The 15,495-nt window shown below is 45.6% G+C and overlaps 1 protein-coding gene across 4 annotated transcripts in view; it reads right to left on the bottom strand.

Moving 5' to 3' along the window:
- PKD1 (polycystin 1, transient receptor potential channel interacting) overlaps positions 1-15,495 on the bottom strand; it is a 264,518-nt gene that overhangs the window by 57,154 nt on the left and 191,869 nt on the right. For all 4 annotated transcript variants that reach the window (XR_011022701.1, XM_068244337.1, XM_068244339.1 and 1 more), the window contains exon 42: positions 9,133-9,420. Coding sequence is in view for 3 of the 4 variants with exons in the window: in XM_068244337.1 (XP_068100438.1) it covers positions 9,133-9,420 (288 nt within the window). In the remaining variant the exon portion in view is untranslated. The remainder of the gene's footprint in view (positions 1-9,132; positions 9,421-15,495) is intronic.

The following is a 15,495-nucleotide window of genomic DNA, read 5'->3' as shown; positions in this document are numbered from 1 at the left end:
AATGACAGGATAGCATATATTGAAAGAGAACCAGGCTGCGTAGACTTTTGTGACACATCAAAGATGTGAAGACAGCCGGGGATTATAGGAACTTCGGAGCAAATGGACAGAATGGGGGATCTATGGTCTGACGAGCTATGCAGGGAAGAAGAGGAGTCTGATAGAGGGGTTCGTAGATGGCCCAAGATGGGCTATATGGTAGGAATGGCATTTGGATTCCTACTAGTTTTGTTGGGAGGAAGACAGGGAGGGAAGGGGGGGTTCTCGGGGGTCACTCCTTACTTAAGGGCAACACTTGAAACATGTGAATTATATGTGATTAGAGAGGTTCTAATGTTCTGTATGATAAAATGTTATGAGATGAGCAACCGAAATGTCATGCTGACCAGCTCAGAAAGACACACAGCGCCGAACGATAAATGACCATTAAGATCATAACCTGGAACGTAAAGGGCCTGCGGTCTCCAGTTAAGAGATCGCAGGTTCTACGTCACTTAAAAAAGATGCGGGCGGATGTCGCTCTCCTGCAGGAAACGCATCTTAGAGCAGGAGAAGCCAAGTTGATGAGAAAGGGCTGGGTATCGGAGAGTTACGAGTCTCCGGCTGTAGACCGGAAAGCAGGGGTAATTACGCTGGTCAGCAAGGCATTGAAGGCAAAATCAGAGGTACTTTGGTCTGATACTGTGGGAAGAATACTGGGAATTCGTCTTCATTTGCCAGGGGATTCATTCAATATATATAACATATATGGCCCCAATACAAATATAGGCCAATTCCTGACAGATCTAAAATGGAGAATCGCAAAGGAAGCGATGGAAAGCCTAGTAATAGGAGGTGACTGGAATGATGTAATGCACAATTTGGAGGACAGATCAGGGAAACAGACACTGAATCAGTATAAAAATAAAAAAAATACTAGCCTGTCCCAATTCCAATCTGAGCTACAGCTCGTGGATGCCTGGCGCTACATGCACCCATATGATAGGGAATATTCCTTTTACTCCAGGTCACATGATACCTTTTCTCGATTAGACCATGTATTCACTGGCGAGCGCCTAGCAGGCAGAATACAGGGTGCAGAAATCGAAGAGATGGTAATATCTGATCACTCCCCGGTGACGTTAGAATTGCATGAGAGGACTCAGAGAGGAACGGATATCACATGGAGGTTCCCGTCACATCTATATGGGGATGAGGGCTTCCACTTACTCCTGAAAAACTGGTGGGTGGAATATAAAGGGGACAATATAGGGCACATACAAAACCCCCACTTATTCTGGGACACAGCCAAGGCTGTATTGCGAGGAAGGATTATAGCATACGTGGCCACCAAAAAAAAGGAAAATGAAAAAAAATACAAAGAAGCGGTCCTATTAGTAAGAGAGGCATACAGAAAATATAGGCAAATACCTAGCCCGTCCACAAAGAGCGAATGGTTGAAAGCAAAAGCAAGTTCAGATAGATGGTTTAAGGATAGGGAATTGCTACTTAGATCTTACTTAGAACTGAAGTATTACAAGCATGGCAGTAAAGCAGGACGCCTCCTGGCCTTGATGGCACGAGGCCATTATGCCCCCTTGGAAATTCATTCTCTAAAAAATGATCAGGGAAGTATAGTAAGTCACCCCAAGCAAATAAATGAAGTGTTTAGCCAATATTATGAGACCTTATACTCTGATCCAGAAATGATAGATGAAAAGGCTATAGCAAATATATTACAAAGAGTGCAATTGCCACGCCTGTCCCAGGAAGAGTTGGACGGGTTGAATTCTAGTATCACAGAGCAGGAAGTTAAGGCCACAATCAAAGACCTGCATAATCATAAGGCACCTGGTCCAGACGGACTGCCAGGGGAATTTTATAAAATCCTAAAAGATGATGTGGCCTCCATCCTGAGTAAAGTATATAATAAGACACTAAAGGGGGAAGGGTTACTCAACACAGGCAATGAGGCCCACATTAAGTTGATCCTGAAGCCGGGGAAAGACCCACAGAACCCGGGTTCGTATCGTCCAGTGTCATTAATTAATCAAGATGCAAAGATATTCTCCAAAATCATGGCAGATAGGTTAGCAGAATACCTACCCAAGCTAATTCATGAGGAACAGGTGGGGTTTGTCAGGGGAAGGGCGGCGGTAACCAATATTAGAAAAGTTTTATTAGTTTTAGAACAGGTAAAAGCATACCCTAAGACATATAAAAACAGTGCCCTGGTTACGTTCGACGCAGAAAAAGCGTTTGACGCAGTAAGATGGGGTTGGATAGAGTCCGTTCTTTCTAAAATGGGATTTCAAGGGGCATTCATGAATATGTTCAAGTTAATCTATAAACTACCACAGGCCAGAATTTCTACACCAGGATATTTATCAAAAACAATTCTACTAAAGAGGGGAACGCGCCAGGGCTGCCCCCTGTCACCGCTCTTATTCAATTTAGCTTTAGAGCCACTAGCAAGACTACTGAATCAAGAATCAGAAGGAATAAAGATAGGAGAAAATAAACTGATACAGGCCCTATTTGCGGATGACTTAATGTTGTTCCTATCAAACCCCAGGCAACAGCTACCAAGAGCCTTAGAGATAATAAGAGAAGTGGGTAAACACTCTGGCTTCAGGATCAATGAAGGTAAAACGGAGATGCTGTCACTTTCCAAGTTTGCAGATACGCTAGATGCTAAAACTATAGGAGTGCAAATAGCCAAAGACAAAATTAGATATCTAGCACTAGATATTGGAAGAGATCCTAGCTCTTTGTACACGAGAAACCTTTCACCACTTATAAAATCTATAATAGCCCAACTCCAGGGGTGGCAGGGAATCCCATTAGGGTTAGCAGGGCGGGCAGCGCTAGCTAAAATGGTCAGTTTTGGAAGACTACTGTACCCGATGCAAGTAATCCCTCTGCTTTTAAAACATGCGGACGTAAAAGCCTTAAATACAGCATTTGCTAAATTCCTATGGAAAGGAAAAAGATCACGGATCAAACTAACAAGACTCCAATTGCCTAAAGAAATGGGAGGGTTAGGATTTCCCAACATTAGGAAATATAACTTAGCTTGTATGTTTAGGCATGTACGCGATTGGCTGGCTAATACAGCATATTTTTCTAACACCTCACTGGAAAAGAAAGTTGCGGAGCCTTGGGAGCTAACGGGACTATTACATGCGGGGTGGTCCTCTCTGCCTTTACGATTAAAACATAATATAATCTATAGAGACACCCTAGTAACGTGGCGGGAAGTACGCAAAATGTTCGTAATCAATAGAGTGGCAGTGAAATTGGAAAGAGCAGGACATAGGTTGCTCGAGAAGACTCAAGAAATTATGAATAAACACTAAACAATACACTAGTGTACCAAATAATCATATCCAAATTTATTAAAGAATTTGTTTAGAAATATTAAAAACACATGGGATGGCCACCCCGTCACAACTCATCCACTCAGGCAGTCCACATACAAACACAGCCACACGCCGGCATCTAAAATTCAGATGGAAAACGGAGAAAACATCGGTGCTTTAAACCACAGATATGCAGACTGTTGATATCAGGGGAGGGGGCTGACAGACATATGCAGGCTGGTGTGGAGCAGTATCAATGTCAGCAGCAGAGTATATCACAGCGACAGCATGAGCATAGAAAGCAGATATAGCAAGCATCAAGCGTCACGGGCTCCCACTGCAAAGCGCATCAAAAGCGCCAAAGATAAATTGATACCGTCAATCCAGACTTAGCTCACCAGATCCATGGACGCTCACTGTGGATGGACTGTCCGCTGGATGAACCTGAAAGCTGTGGCGAACTCCTGGTATCAGCCAAAGGTGATTGCCGGATGTTGAACAAAGTCCTCATGAGCTCCGTAAATGCACAGCTGTACTCAAAGTCCGAGCAATGTGGCTGGTGGTTGGCTCAGCCGGGCAGAAAGCCTGGCAGAGTGGTCCTCAGTCAGACCGGTGGAGATCGACAGAGTGGAGATTGGGACGGCGTGGCGTCCCATGCAGGAAACGTACGGCTCCCCCGACGTTTCGCCGGCTTCCGGCTTTCTCAAGGGGGCGTGGTTGCAAAATGTTCGGCCTACCGTGGAAAATTTCAAAGTATATGCCTTTAGAAGGTAACCCAGGATTCAAACCTGGCTCATGGCACGGCGCATATATAAAATGGGCAGAGAGAGGTATAGAAAAATTGGGGAACCTATTAGACCTGGGGAGACATAGATTTTTGACCTTTCAGGAAATCAGACAGAAATTTGGAGTCCCAAGAGCAGATTTTCTAATTTTTGGCCAAATCCAATCATTTGTTAGAGGGAATCTGAAAGACATTGCATGTATAGCAAAAATAACCCCATTTGATTTGTTTGTAAAACCAAGAGGAGAGAGATTGTCCTTATCGGACATTCAGAGAGGACTGGCTGCGGTAGGAATGGAGAATAGGGCAACGCAAAACATGAAGATCTGGAATAAACACTTCCAGTCACCTCACCTGGAAAAAACAATACTAGAAGGCAATAATGTGGTTAGACAGACAATAGTCAGTGAAACATGGAGAGAATCGCACCTATTGATGTTATATCAGGCCAAATATGCATTTAATATAAAGTACAAAAACGCCAAGACCAGGGTATTTAGACCACTGTCCAAAATGTCAACTAATGCATGCAAACATGGTACATTGCCTGTGGGAATGTCCAGCTGTTCAGAAATTTTGGGATGAGGTTCTAGTATTTGCAGGTAAACTTGGGAAAAGCGCACTTCCAAAAGACCCATTGCTACTATTATTTAACTCAGCACCAAAGGATCCAATCACAGACAAACCATTACTAATCAAAGATATTGTTCACGTAGCGCTAATAGCAGCACGGAAGACTATTTATAACAAATGGATCTACCACTCCCCTCCAACACTTTGGGACTTACAAGAAGAACTAAGACATTTGATGCAAATGGAAAAATTGGACGCCAGTATAAATAAGGAGAAGGGCACAAAAAAGTTTTTCACTAAATGGAAACCATTCCTGCTAACAACAATGTCGGACTCTGAGTTACGACACTTAGTTGGACCTTTTCAATATAGTGCTTGGTACGCAAGGGCTGAGTTATCTGGAACTTTGGGTCGACTGGAAATAAGAAGCTGAAATGGTGCGAAAATCTAGGGAAAAGACCTTGCAAGAACAATGGATTAAAACCTTTAAGTTAGGAGGAGAGACCAAGAGTAAGGAGTGACCAAGGGAGGGGGGTGAGGGGAAAGGGGGGGGGAGGGAGGATGGGAGATTATTTCTGTTGAAAATGTAAAACAGTTCAGTTACCCGCTTGAGTGTATATCTATACTTGCTCTGTATGGTTTAAAAGAAAACTAATAAAATGTTTAAAAAAAAAAATAAAGGGGATGAAATTGGAGAAATAGTGAATTTTTTTCTTGTTTTTCCCTTTAAAATGCATAGAAAATGAAGTAATTACTAAAAACAAATATCTACCCCAAAAAGCCTAATTGGTGGTGAAAAAAACAAGATATAGATCATTTTATTGTGATTAGTAGTGATTAATGATTAAGCTATTGGCAAATGAAAGGGATGAGCACTGAAAGGTGAAAATCGCTCTTGTCCGTTAGGGGAAAAAGCCCTTTGGGGTGAAGTGGTTAAGTACCTTTGCCTGTGTTTTGGGAGAAAACTTGTGCCCACTGTCTTTGCGTTAACTTGTTACATTACATTTCGTTCTACTCACATCCTGTGTTGGCCACACCCATTTTTTGCCACGGTGCGCTTCACCCCTGTTCTGTCCTATCCCACATCCTGTCATGGCCACACGCATTTTTTTTGCTGCAGCGCGAAGCGTGTTTCACTCCTGTTCTGGTCTGGCCACTGGTCAAACTTGAGAAACCAATGTGGCTCTCAAGTCAAACTGTTTGCCTAACACTGTTCTAGCCCCTGGAAGTGATGTATGCATGTATGTACCACTCACACCACAGCTGAAAGCATATTGTGCTAGCAAGCACCCATCCAGTTAAGAGGAGCAGCTGATATGCGCTGAATTCAACCCCTTCAGCTTCCCATGTGAAAGAGGCATGTCTGTGTGCTCCATAGGCTGCACATATTAATTTGTTTAGTAGCTGAGAAAGGAGGTATTTGCTTTCATCTAATAACCGCAGCATTTACATTAACCAGAGAGCTTGTAAAGGAAAGAATCGATACTTACCTGAGACTTCCTCCCGCTCCATAAACATGTCCCACACCGTCCTCCCGCAGTCTGACGTTCAGCCGCATCAATCCGGGTTTACTGAAGCATGCGCTGGAGACCCAGACTGAACCCGACCGTGCCAATTACCGGGGCTGATCGCAGCTGAACGGCAGACCGCTGGAGGATGGCGTGGGACTCAGACGTGTTTAAGGGGTGGGAGGAGTCCCCGGGTAAGTATCGATTCTTTCCTTTACAAGCTCTCTGGTTTCCTTTAAAGGACATCCGAGGTGAAAATAAACTAATGAGAAAAACAATTGTATCCATCCTCCTCCTCCTCAAAATATTTTTTTTATATATCCCACAGTTTTATTTTGTACAGTTGTGTTCAAAATTATTCAACCCCCAATGCTGTAAATGGTTTTAGGGAATTTAGTGTACATTTGTAATTGTGTTCAGAATGAAATCTTACAAGGACTTTTTAAAGAACCAAATGCAACTAAAATGACATCAATTGTTTTTGTAATACAGTATTACATTTTTTTTTTTTGTGATTTCTTCATTGACACAATTATTCAACCCCTTAAAGGCTACCACTCTTAAGAACAGAGGTTCATTCAAGTGTTTTCGATCAGGTATTGAAAACACCTGTGGATGTTTACGAGCAGCAATCAAGCATAATAAGCACCAATTAGGCAGATTTAAAATGACTGTGATACTCAGCTCCTTCTAGACATTTACTGGTGTGTTTACAAACATGGTGAAGTCAAGAGAATAGTCCAGGAAGACAAGAGGTGATTTCTCTTCACAGGAAGGGCAATGGCTATAAGAAGATTGCAAAGAAGTTAAACATGCCAAGAGACACCATTGGAAGCATCATTCGCAAATTCAAGGCAAAGGGCACTGTTGAAATGCTACCTGGTTGTGGCAGAAAGAAGAGGCTGACTTTGACTGCTGTGCGCTACCTGAAGCGCAAAGTGGAGAAAAGTCCCCGTGTGACTGCTGAGGAACTGAAAAAAAAGATTTGTCAGATGCGGGTACTGAAGTTTCAACTCAGACAATAAGGCACACACTGCGTAATGAAGGCCTCCATGCCAGAACTGCCAGGCGCACCTCCTTGCTGTTTCCAAAGAATAAGAAGAGTCAACTGCAGTATGCCAAAAGTTCTGTGCAGGGGCGTAGCAATAGGGGGTGCAGCGGTAGCGACCGCATCGGGGCCCTTGGACCAGAGGGGCCCCGAAGGGCCCTCCCTCAACTACAGTATTAGCTCTCTATTGGTCCTGTGCTCATAATAATCACTTCTTTAGATACTTTGAATAGTAGTAATCATTAACAAACTGTTTCCCATCCCCTTCTTGCACCTCTGACACTGTAGTTGCCATTGGCAGGTTTTGGTGCACCGTATCAATTGCTATGTATAGAATGCTTGGGGGGGCCCCATTGTAAAACTTGCATCGGGGCCCACAGCTCCTTAGCTACGCCACTGGTTCTGTGGACTGATGAAACAAAATAAAAACTGTTTGGGCCCATGGATCAACGCTATGTTTGGAGGAGAAAGAAGAAGGGCTATGAAGAAAAGAACACCTTGCCTACTGTGAAGCATGGCAGGGGGGGGGGGGGGTCAATCATGCTTTGGGGCTGTTTCGCTTCTGCAGGTACAGGGAAGCTTCAGCATGTGCAAGGTACCATGAATTCTCTTCAGTACCAGGAGATATTGGATGAAAATATGATGCAGTCCGTCACAAACCTGATGCTTGGAAGACGTTCAACCTTTCAACAGGACAATGATCCCAAGCATACCTCCAAGTCCACAAGAGCATGGTTGCAGATTAAAGGCTGGAACATTTTGGAGTGGCCATCGCAGTCACCAGACTTAAATCCGATTCAGAACCTCTGGTGGGATTTAAAGAAAGCAGTTGCAGCGCGCAAGCCTAAGAATGTGACTGAACTGGAGGCTTTTGCCCATGAAGAATGGGCTAAGATACAGAAAAGACATTTGTGGTCATTTCATTATAGATGTTATGTTATATTTGTCTTACTTACAAGTGCCTCTTAGATTTAATTGTAAACAAGATGACTGAAATGATCAAAATCAATGTCAAACTGGCCAAAACACTTAATTTCAGTGGGGGCTGAATAATTTTGAACTCAAATATTTAAATCTAGTTTTTAAGTTTCTACGGTTTGGTTGTCTCTGCCCAATGCAACATACATTGAAGTATGCCAGAGCTCAAATCTATGAATTATTGAACCTTTTTATCTCTTTCCTGCTCCAGGAAGCCATTTACTGACAGGAAACTATTTTATGGCTGTAATTACTTATCAATGAGGGTTATGCTATAGTCTGACCCTGACCGACCCAGATAGAAACAGTCACTTGCATACCTGATGTTTAACTCTTTCATGCAGAGAAAGAAAAACAAGGAACACATCCTAGTTATTTGTGTGCTTGGCACTATACATACACATGTCTATCTCATCATGTCACATGTCACCTCGGTTGTCCTTTAAGAGGACCTTTTAAGCAATGTATATTCAACTAAAGTTGTACTTAGAAAAATCTAACGACATTCAAATGCCTGGCCAGGTAGTTTATCCATTAAGTGCCCTCCATTTAGTATGCAGCTTTTTGTGCCTCCTACCCTTTTCATAACGTATGCAGGTCATCGTGGGTCTGCAGGTGACCCTCCACTATGTATGTATATGTCCCCCATTAGTGTATAAGGCCCATTTCTTTCCTCAATTACTACCTTGGTCCTCATGTTCCTCCCATTTAACATGTTGGTCCTTATGACTACCTCACTATTGTGTAGGGAATAATTTTAATATTTTGGCTCTCATGTACAACTCCCCTGATGTAATATGTTGGTCATTAAGGGTGCCCTACCACCCTTCCCCACCAGTATGCAGGTCCTCATGTGACATGGTAAATCTCCATAATAGTAACTGCGTCAACAAAGCTCACCTTAATAGTGAGAATGAAGAGGAGGGAGGCGGACAGATTGTGGAAGGTGGCACACAGGAACGCCACCTGGTGGAGATTCAGGAATGCAGCTCTGTCCCTCAGGTACTGATCCCACTGTTCATCTGCCAGGCTGCCCTGACCCAAGTACACAACCACAGTGCATACTGCCAGGACCGTCATCAGCCACTGGATGTAGTTCCAGAAATTGGTGAAGTACTGCCGGCCCTCTTTCCTTATCATTAGGCACTCCGCAAGTACGAAGTAAACCACAAACATCATCAGGAAAACCTGGGGGAAAAACACATGCAACTCTGAGTGACATATCAAGCTTTTGCATACAACAAAGGCCTTTTTTGATAAAAGTACAGTACATGAATCCATAATACTTATAAAACTGAACTCAAGACAAAGACCCAGAGTCCTAGGCAGCAAAAGTGGGCTTAAAGAGGATTTGGGAAGTCCTCCTCACTACTCAGGTAAGTAGATTTGCCACATATTTACTTTTTTTCCTCAAAAGAAACAGGTTTATTCAGCAAAAGTCATAAGGGACAAACACTGAATAGGCACTTTTGAAAAATTTGAAAACAGACATTCAGAAGTACATAGGCTCTTCCGTGTGAGGTATAGAGATGGCCTGAACGGTTCAGCCGCAAACTTATTCACGCAAACTATGGCGGTTCGACCCGCCCCCTATACTACATCATTAGGGCCTATACATCACAGTCAGCAGGCACAGGGTAGCCAATCAGGCTACACTCACTCCTGGAGCCCCCCCCCCCCCGCCCTTATAAAAAGCAGGCAGCGTCAGCCATTTCACTCACTTGTGTGGCTGCAGTAATTAGCAAAGGGAGAGGTGCTGCAGAGACATTAGGGAAAGCTTAGTTAGGCTACAGTTAGGCTTGTTAGGTTGCTCTTTCTTACTGATACTTATTGCTAAAAAGCACTCCTCATCCTCAAAAGCTCTTTTGAGAGCTAATGTTGTTCTTGTGATTTTTTTTGTGTGTGTGTGTCCCACAGACACTTGTGTCGCATAAACAGCCCTGTCAGTCAGTCTTAGCTGCTGGACCTTGGCCCCTTGATAATTCCTACTGTGCCACTGTCAGGACCAGCACATTCAGTGACACCTGTGTGTGTGACAGCTGCACATTTGTAATACCCATCACTGCATATACCTACCTGTTGTTCAGTGTACTCACCTACCTACGTGAGCGCACGCAGTGTCACTGTACCTGTTCACGGTACGTGTGTGTGTGTGTGTGTGTGTGTGTGTGTGTGTGTGTGTGTGTGTGTGTGTGTGTGTGTGTGTGTGTGTGTGTGAGAGACAGCTGCACATTTGTAATACCCATCACTGGATATACCTACCTGTTGTTCAGTGCACCAACCTACCTACGTGAGCGCACGCAGTGTCACTGTACCTGTTCACAGTACGTGTGTGTGTGTGTGTGTGTGTGTGTGTGTGTGTGTGTGTGTGTGTGTGTCAGCTGCATATTTGTAATACCCATCACTGCATATACCTACCTGTTGTTCAGTGCACCCAGCTACCTACGTGAGTGCATGCAGTGTGATATTTAATACCACCAGTCACTGTACCTGTTCACAGTACGTGTGTGTGTGTGTGTGTGTGTGTGTGTGTGTGTGTGTGTGTGTGTGTGTCAGCTGCACATTTGTAATACCCATCACTGCATATACCTACCTGTTGTTCAGTGCACCCACCTACCTACGTGAGCGCATGCAGTGTCACTGTACCTGTTCACAGTACGTGTGTGTGTGACAGCTGCACATTTGTAATACCCATCACTGCATATACCCACCTGTTGTTCAGTGCACCTACCTACCTACGTGACCACACGCAGTGTCACTGCACCTGTTCACGGTACCAGTGTGTGTGTGTGACAGCTGCAAATTTGTAATACCAGTCATTGCATAATTGTTCACAGTACTTGTGTGACCGCACGCTGTGTAATATGCTACTCCGTGCATATCTGTTAACTGCACCTGTGTGACTGCACATTGTATTAGTCAAGACAGTGCATACCTTTCACTTCATCCTCCCAATCCCCCCCCCCCCCCCCGCCCTTATAAAAAGCAGGCAGCGTCAGCCATTTCACTCACTTGTGTGGCTGCAGTAATTAGCAAAGGGAGAGGTGCTGCAGAGACATTAGGGAAAGCTTAGTTAGGCTACAGTTAGGCTTGTTAGGTTGCTCTTTCTTACTGATACTTATTGCTAAAAAGCACTCCTCATCCTCAAAAGCTCTTTTGAGAGCTAATGTTGTTCTTGTGATTTTTTTTGTGTGTGTGTGTCCCACAGACACTTGTGTCGCATAAACAGCCCTGTCAGTCAGTCTTAGCTGCTGGACCTTGGCCCCTTGATAATTCCTACTGTGCCACTGTCAGGACCAGCACATTCAGTGACACCTGTGTGTGTGACAGCTGCACATTTGTAATACCCATCACTGGATATACCTACCTGTTGTTCAGTGCACCAACCTACCTACGTGAGCGCACGCAGTGTCACTGTACCTGTTCACAGTACGTGTGTGTGTGTGTGTGTGTGTGTGTGTGTCAGCTGCATATTTGTAATACCCATCACTGCATATACCTACCTGTTGTTCAGTGCACCCAGCTACCTACGTGAGTGCATGCAGTGTGATATTTAATACCACCAGTCACTGTACCTGTTCACAGTACGTGTGTGTGTGTGTGTGTGTGTGTGTGTGTGTGTGTGTGTGTGTGTGTGTGTGTCAGCTGCACATTTGTAATACCCATCACTGCATATACCTACCTGTTGTTCAGTGCACCCACCTACCTACGTGAGCGCATGCAGTGTCACTGTACCTGTTCACAGTACGTGTGTGTGTGACAGCTGCACATTTGTAATACCCATCACTGCATATACCCACCTGTTGTTCAGTGCACCTACCTACCTACGTGACCACACGCAGTGTCACTGCACCTGTTCACGGTACCAGTGTGTGTGTGTGACAGCTGCAAATTTGTAATACCAGTCATTGCATAATTGTTCACAGTACTTGTGTGACCGCACGCTGTGTAATATGCTACTCCGTGCATATCTGTTAACTGCACCTGTGTGACTGCACATTGTATTAGTCAAGACAGTGCATACCTTTCACTTCATCCTCCCAATCCCCCCCCCCCCCCCCCCCCCGATATGGACAAAACAGGTAGAGGCAGAGGCAGACCCGGAGGAAGGCCACCCGGCAGGTCTGTTCGAGGTCGTGCTGATGTGATTTCGTGCGGCCCTGGACCAAAGTACAGTGCTCAGAAAAAGGCACGTCCCATCAACTCCCAAAATTGTCAGGACGTGGTTGACTATTTAACACAGAACACCTCATCTTCCGCAGCCACCAGCGCTACTACAAGCACCACATCCGCTGCATTTGACACTTCGCAGGAGTTATTTGATGGGGAATTAACTGATTCACAGCCACTACTGTTACAACAAGATAAAGGCGCTAAGCAAGTTACACCACCTCATATGTCTGAGTTAGGCGACACTATGGATGTAAGGTGTGAGGAGGAGGATGAGATGAAGTACCTGCTGTTGGTGCAGTTTATGAGGTGTCTGAGGCAAGCGAAGCTGGGGAGGATGATTATGATGATACGGATGCCACATGGGATCCTAAGAGACGAGATGACCAAGGGGACAGTTCAGAGGCGGAGTCAGAGAGGAGTAGGAGGAGACGAGTTCCTGAAAGAAGCAGGGGGAGCTCGTCGTCAGAAACAGCTGGTGGCAGTGTCCGGCGCCATGTATCGCCACCTATGTACAGCCAGCCAACATGCCCTTCAACGTCATCTGCTGATGCCACCATAGTGCCATCACCCCAGGGGGGCTCAACGGTTTGGAATTTTTTTTGTGTGTCTGCCTTAGATCAGAGCAATGCCATCAGTTCTCTCTGCCTCCAAAAATTGAGCCATGGAAAGGCCAACAGCCACGTAGGGACAACTGCCTTAAGAAGGCACATGGAGAAAAGGCACAAACTGCAATGGGAAGAGCACCAGAGGAAAAGCAGAACACAAAAGAAAAGCCACCCTCCTTCTCCTCTTCCTCCTTCAGGTGCATCATCTTCAGCCTCTTTCTCCCTTGCACCTTCACAATCACAGCCTCCTTCCTCCACTCCACCTCTCACCTTAAGCGGTTCCTGCTCCTCTGCCCACAGCAGCAGTCAGGTGTCCGTGAGGGAAATCTTTGAGCGTAAGAACCCAATTTTTGTCAGTCACCCCCTTCCCTGGCGTCCGACAGCTGGCTTGGTAGAACTGTTAGTTCGCCAGCTGTTACCATACCAGCTGGTGGACTCTGATGCCTTCCATAAATTTGTGGCCATTGGGACACCGCAGTGGAAGATACCAGGCCGCAATTATTTCTCTAAAAAGGCGATACCCAAACTGTACCATAAAGTTGAGAGGCAAGTGGTGTAATCTCTGGCACACAGCGTTGGGTCAAGGGTCCATCTGACCACGGATGCCTGGTCTGCCAAGCAAGGTCAGGGCAGGTACATTACTTACACAGCCCATTGGGTCAATCTGGTGACCGCTGGCAAGCAGGGAGTACGTAGCTGTGCAGCTGACCAACTTGTGACACCTCCACGGCTTGCAGGCAGGCCTCCTGCAACCTCCTCTCCTCCTGCTACATCCTCTTCACTGTCATCATTCTCCTCTTCCTTGGCTGAGTGGCAGTTCAACTCTACGGGTGCTACGATCTCCTCCCCAGCTACACTGCCCCAGCTCCCCAGGGCCTATGCTGCATGCTAGGTATGGCGGTGTCACGCCATCTTAGACATGTCTTGCCTCAAAACGGCAAGTCACACTGGAACAGCTCTCCTGGCTGCTCTTAAAGGGGAACTGAAGTAAGAGGTATACAGAGGCTGCCATATTTATTTCCTTTTAATCAATACCAGTTGCCTGGCAGCCCTGCTGGTCTATTTCTCTGCAGTAGTATCTAAATAACACTAGAAACAAGCATGCAGCTAGTCTTGTCAGATCTGAACTGAAACACCTGATCTGCTGCATGCTTGTTCAGGGGCTATGGCTAATAGTATTAGAGGCAGAGGATCAGCAGGGCTGCCAGGCAACTGCTGCCAGGCAACTGCTATTGCTTAAAAGGAAATAAACATGGCAGCCTCCATATACCTCTCTCTTCAGTTCCCCTTTAACAAACAGGTGGATCAGTGACTGACCCCGCACCAACTGGAGATCGGCAACGTGGTGTGTGACAACGGCAGCAATCTCATTTTGGGTTTGAATTTAGGAAAGTTGACACATGTTCCCTGCATGGCACATGTGCTGAATCTCATAATTCAGAGATTTGTGTCTAAGTACCCAGGCTTACAGGACGTCCTGAAGCAGGCCAGGAAGTTGTGTGGGCATTTCAGGCGGTCTTACACGGTCATGGCACGCTTTGCCGATATTCAGCGGTGAAACAACTTGTCGGTGAGAAGCTTTATTTGCGATAGCCCGACTCGCCGGAATTCGACCCTGCTGATGTTCGACCGTCTGCTATAACAGGAGAAAGCTGTCACCCCGTAGCTCAACAACTACAGTAGAAGGACACACTCTGGGGAGATGCAGATGTTCTGGCTGAAGAACTGGAAACTCATGCGAAATGCCTGCAGGCTCATGGGGCCATTTGAGGAGGTGACAAACATGGTGAGTCGCAGTGAAGGCGCCATCAGCGACTTGATCCCGTATGCTTTCTTCCTGGACCGTGCCATGCATAGAGTGGTGGATCAAGCTGTGGACGAGCGTGAACAGGAAGAGGAACAGGAGGAAGAGTTGTGGGATCAATTCTCATCAGAACAAGATGTTTCCTCAACACCTGCGGCAGCACAGAGGGGGAGGAGGAGGAAGAGTCGTGTGGGGAAGAGGAGTCAGACTCAGATAATGAGGAAGGGTTTTTTTTGGAGGAGGAGGCGGCGGCGGCGGCAGAAGAACAACCGCAGCACGCATCGCAGGGGGCTTGTGCTGCTCAACGTTCTCGTGGTATTCTTCGTGGCTGGGAGGAGGAGGAGAACTTACCTGAAGTCACTGAGGAAAAGCAAGAGGAGATGGATAGTACATCTGGATCCAAATTTGTGCAGATGGCATCTTTCATGCTGTCCAGCCTGTTGAGGGACCACCGTATAAAAAAAACTCAAGGGGAATGAGCTGTACTGGGTGGCCACTCTACTAGACCCTCGGTATAGGCACAAAGTGGCGGAGATGTTTCCAAATCACCAGAAGGCAGAAAGGATGCAGCACTTGCAGAACAAGCTGGCAACTATGCTTTACAGTACGTTTAAGGGTGATGTCACAGCACAACGGAATAAAGGTACCACTGCCAGTAATCCTTCTCCCATGTCCACGCAG

The sequence above is a fragment of the Hyperolius riggenbachi genome, chromosome 7 (assembly GCF_040937935.1).
Source record: "Hyperolius riggenbachi isolate aHypRig1 chromosome 7, aHypRig1.pri, whole genome shotgun sequence".
NCBI classification, from domain to species: domain Eukaryota; kingdom Metazoa; phylum Chordata; class Amphibia; order Anura; family Hyperoliidae; genus Hyperolius; species Hyperolius riggenbachi.
The sequence above is the reverse complement of the archived record's forward strand: the minus strand, read 5'-3'. Positions and strand labels throughout refer to the sequence as shown.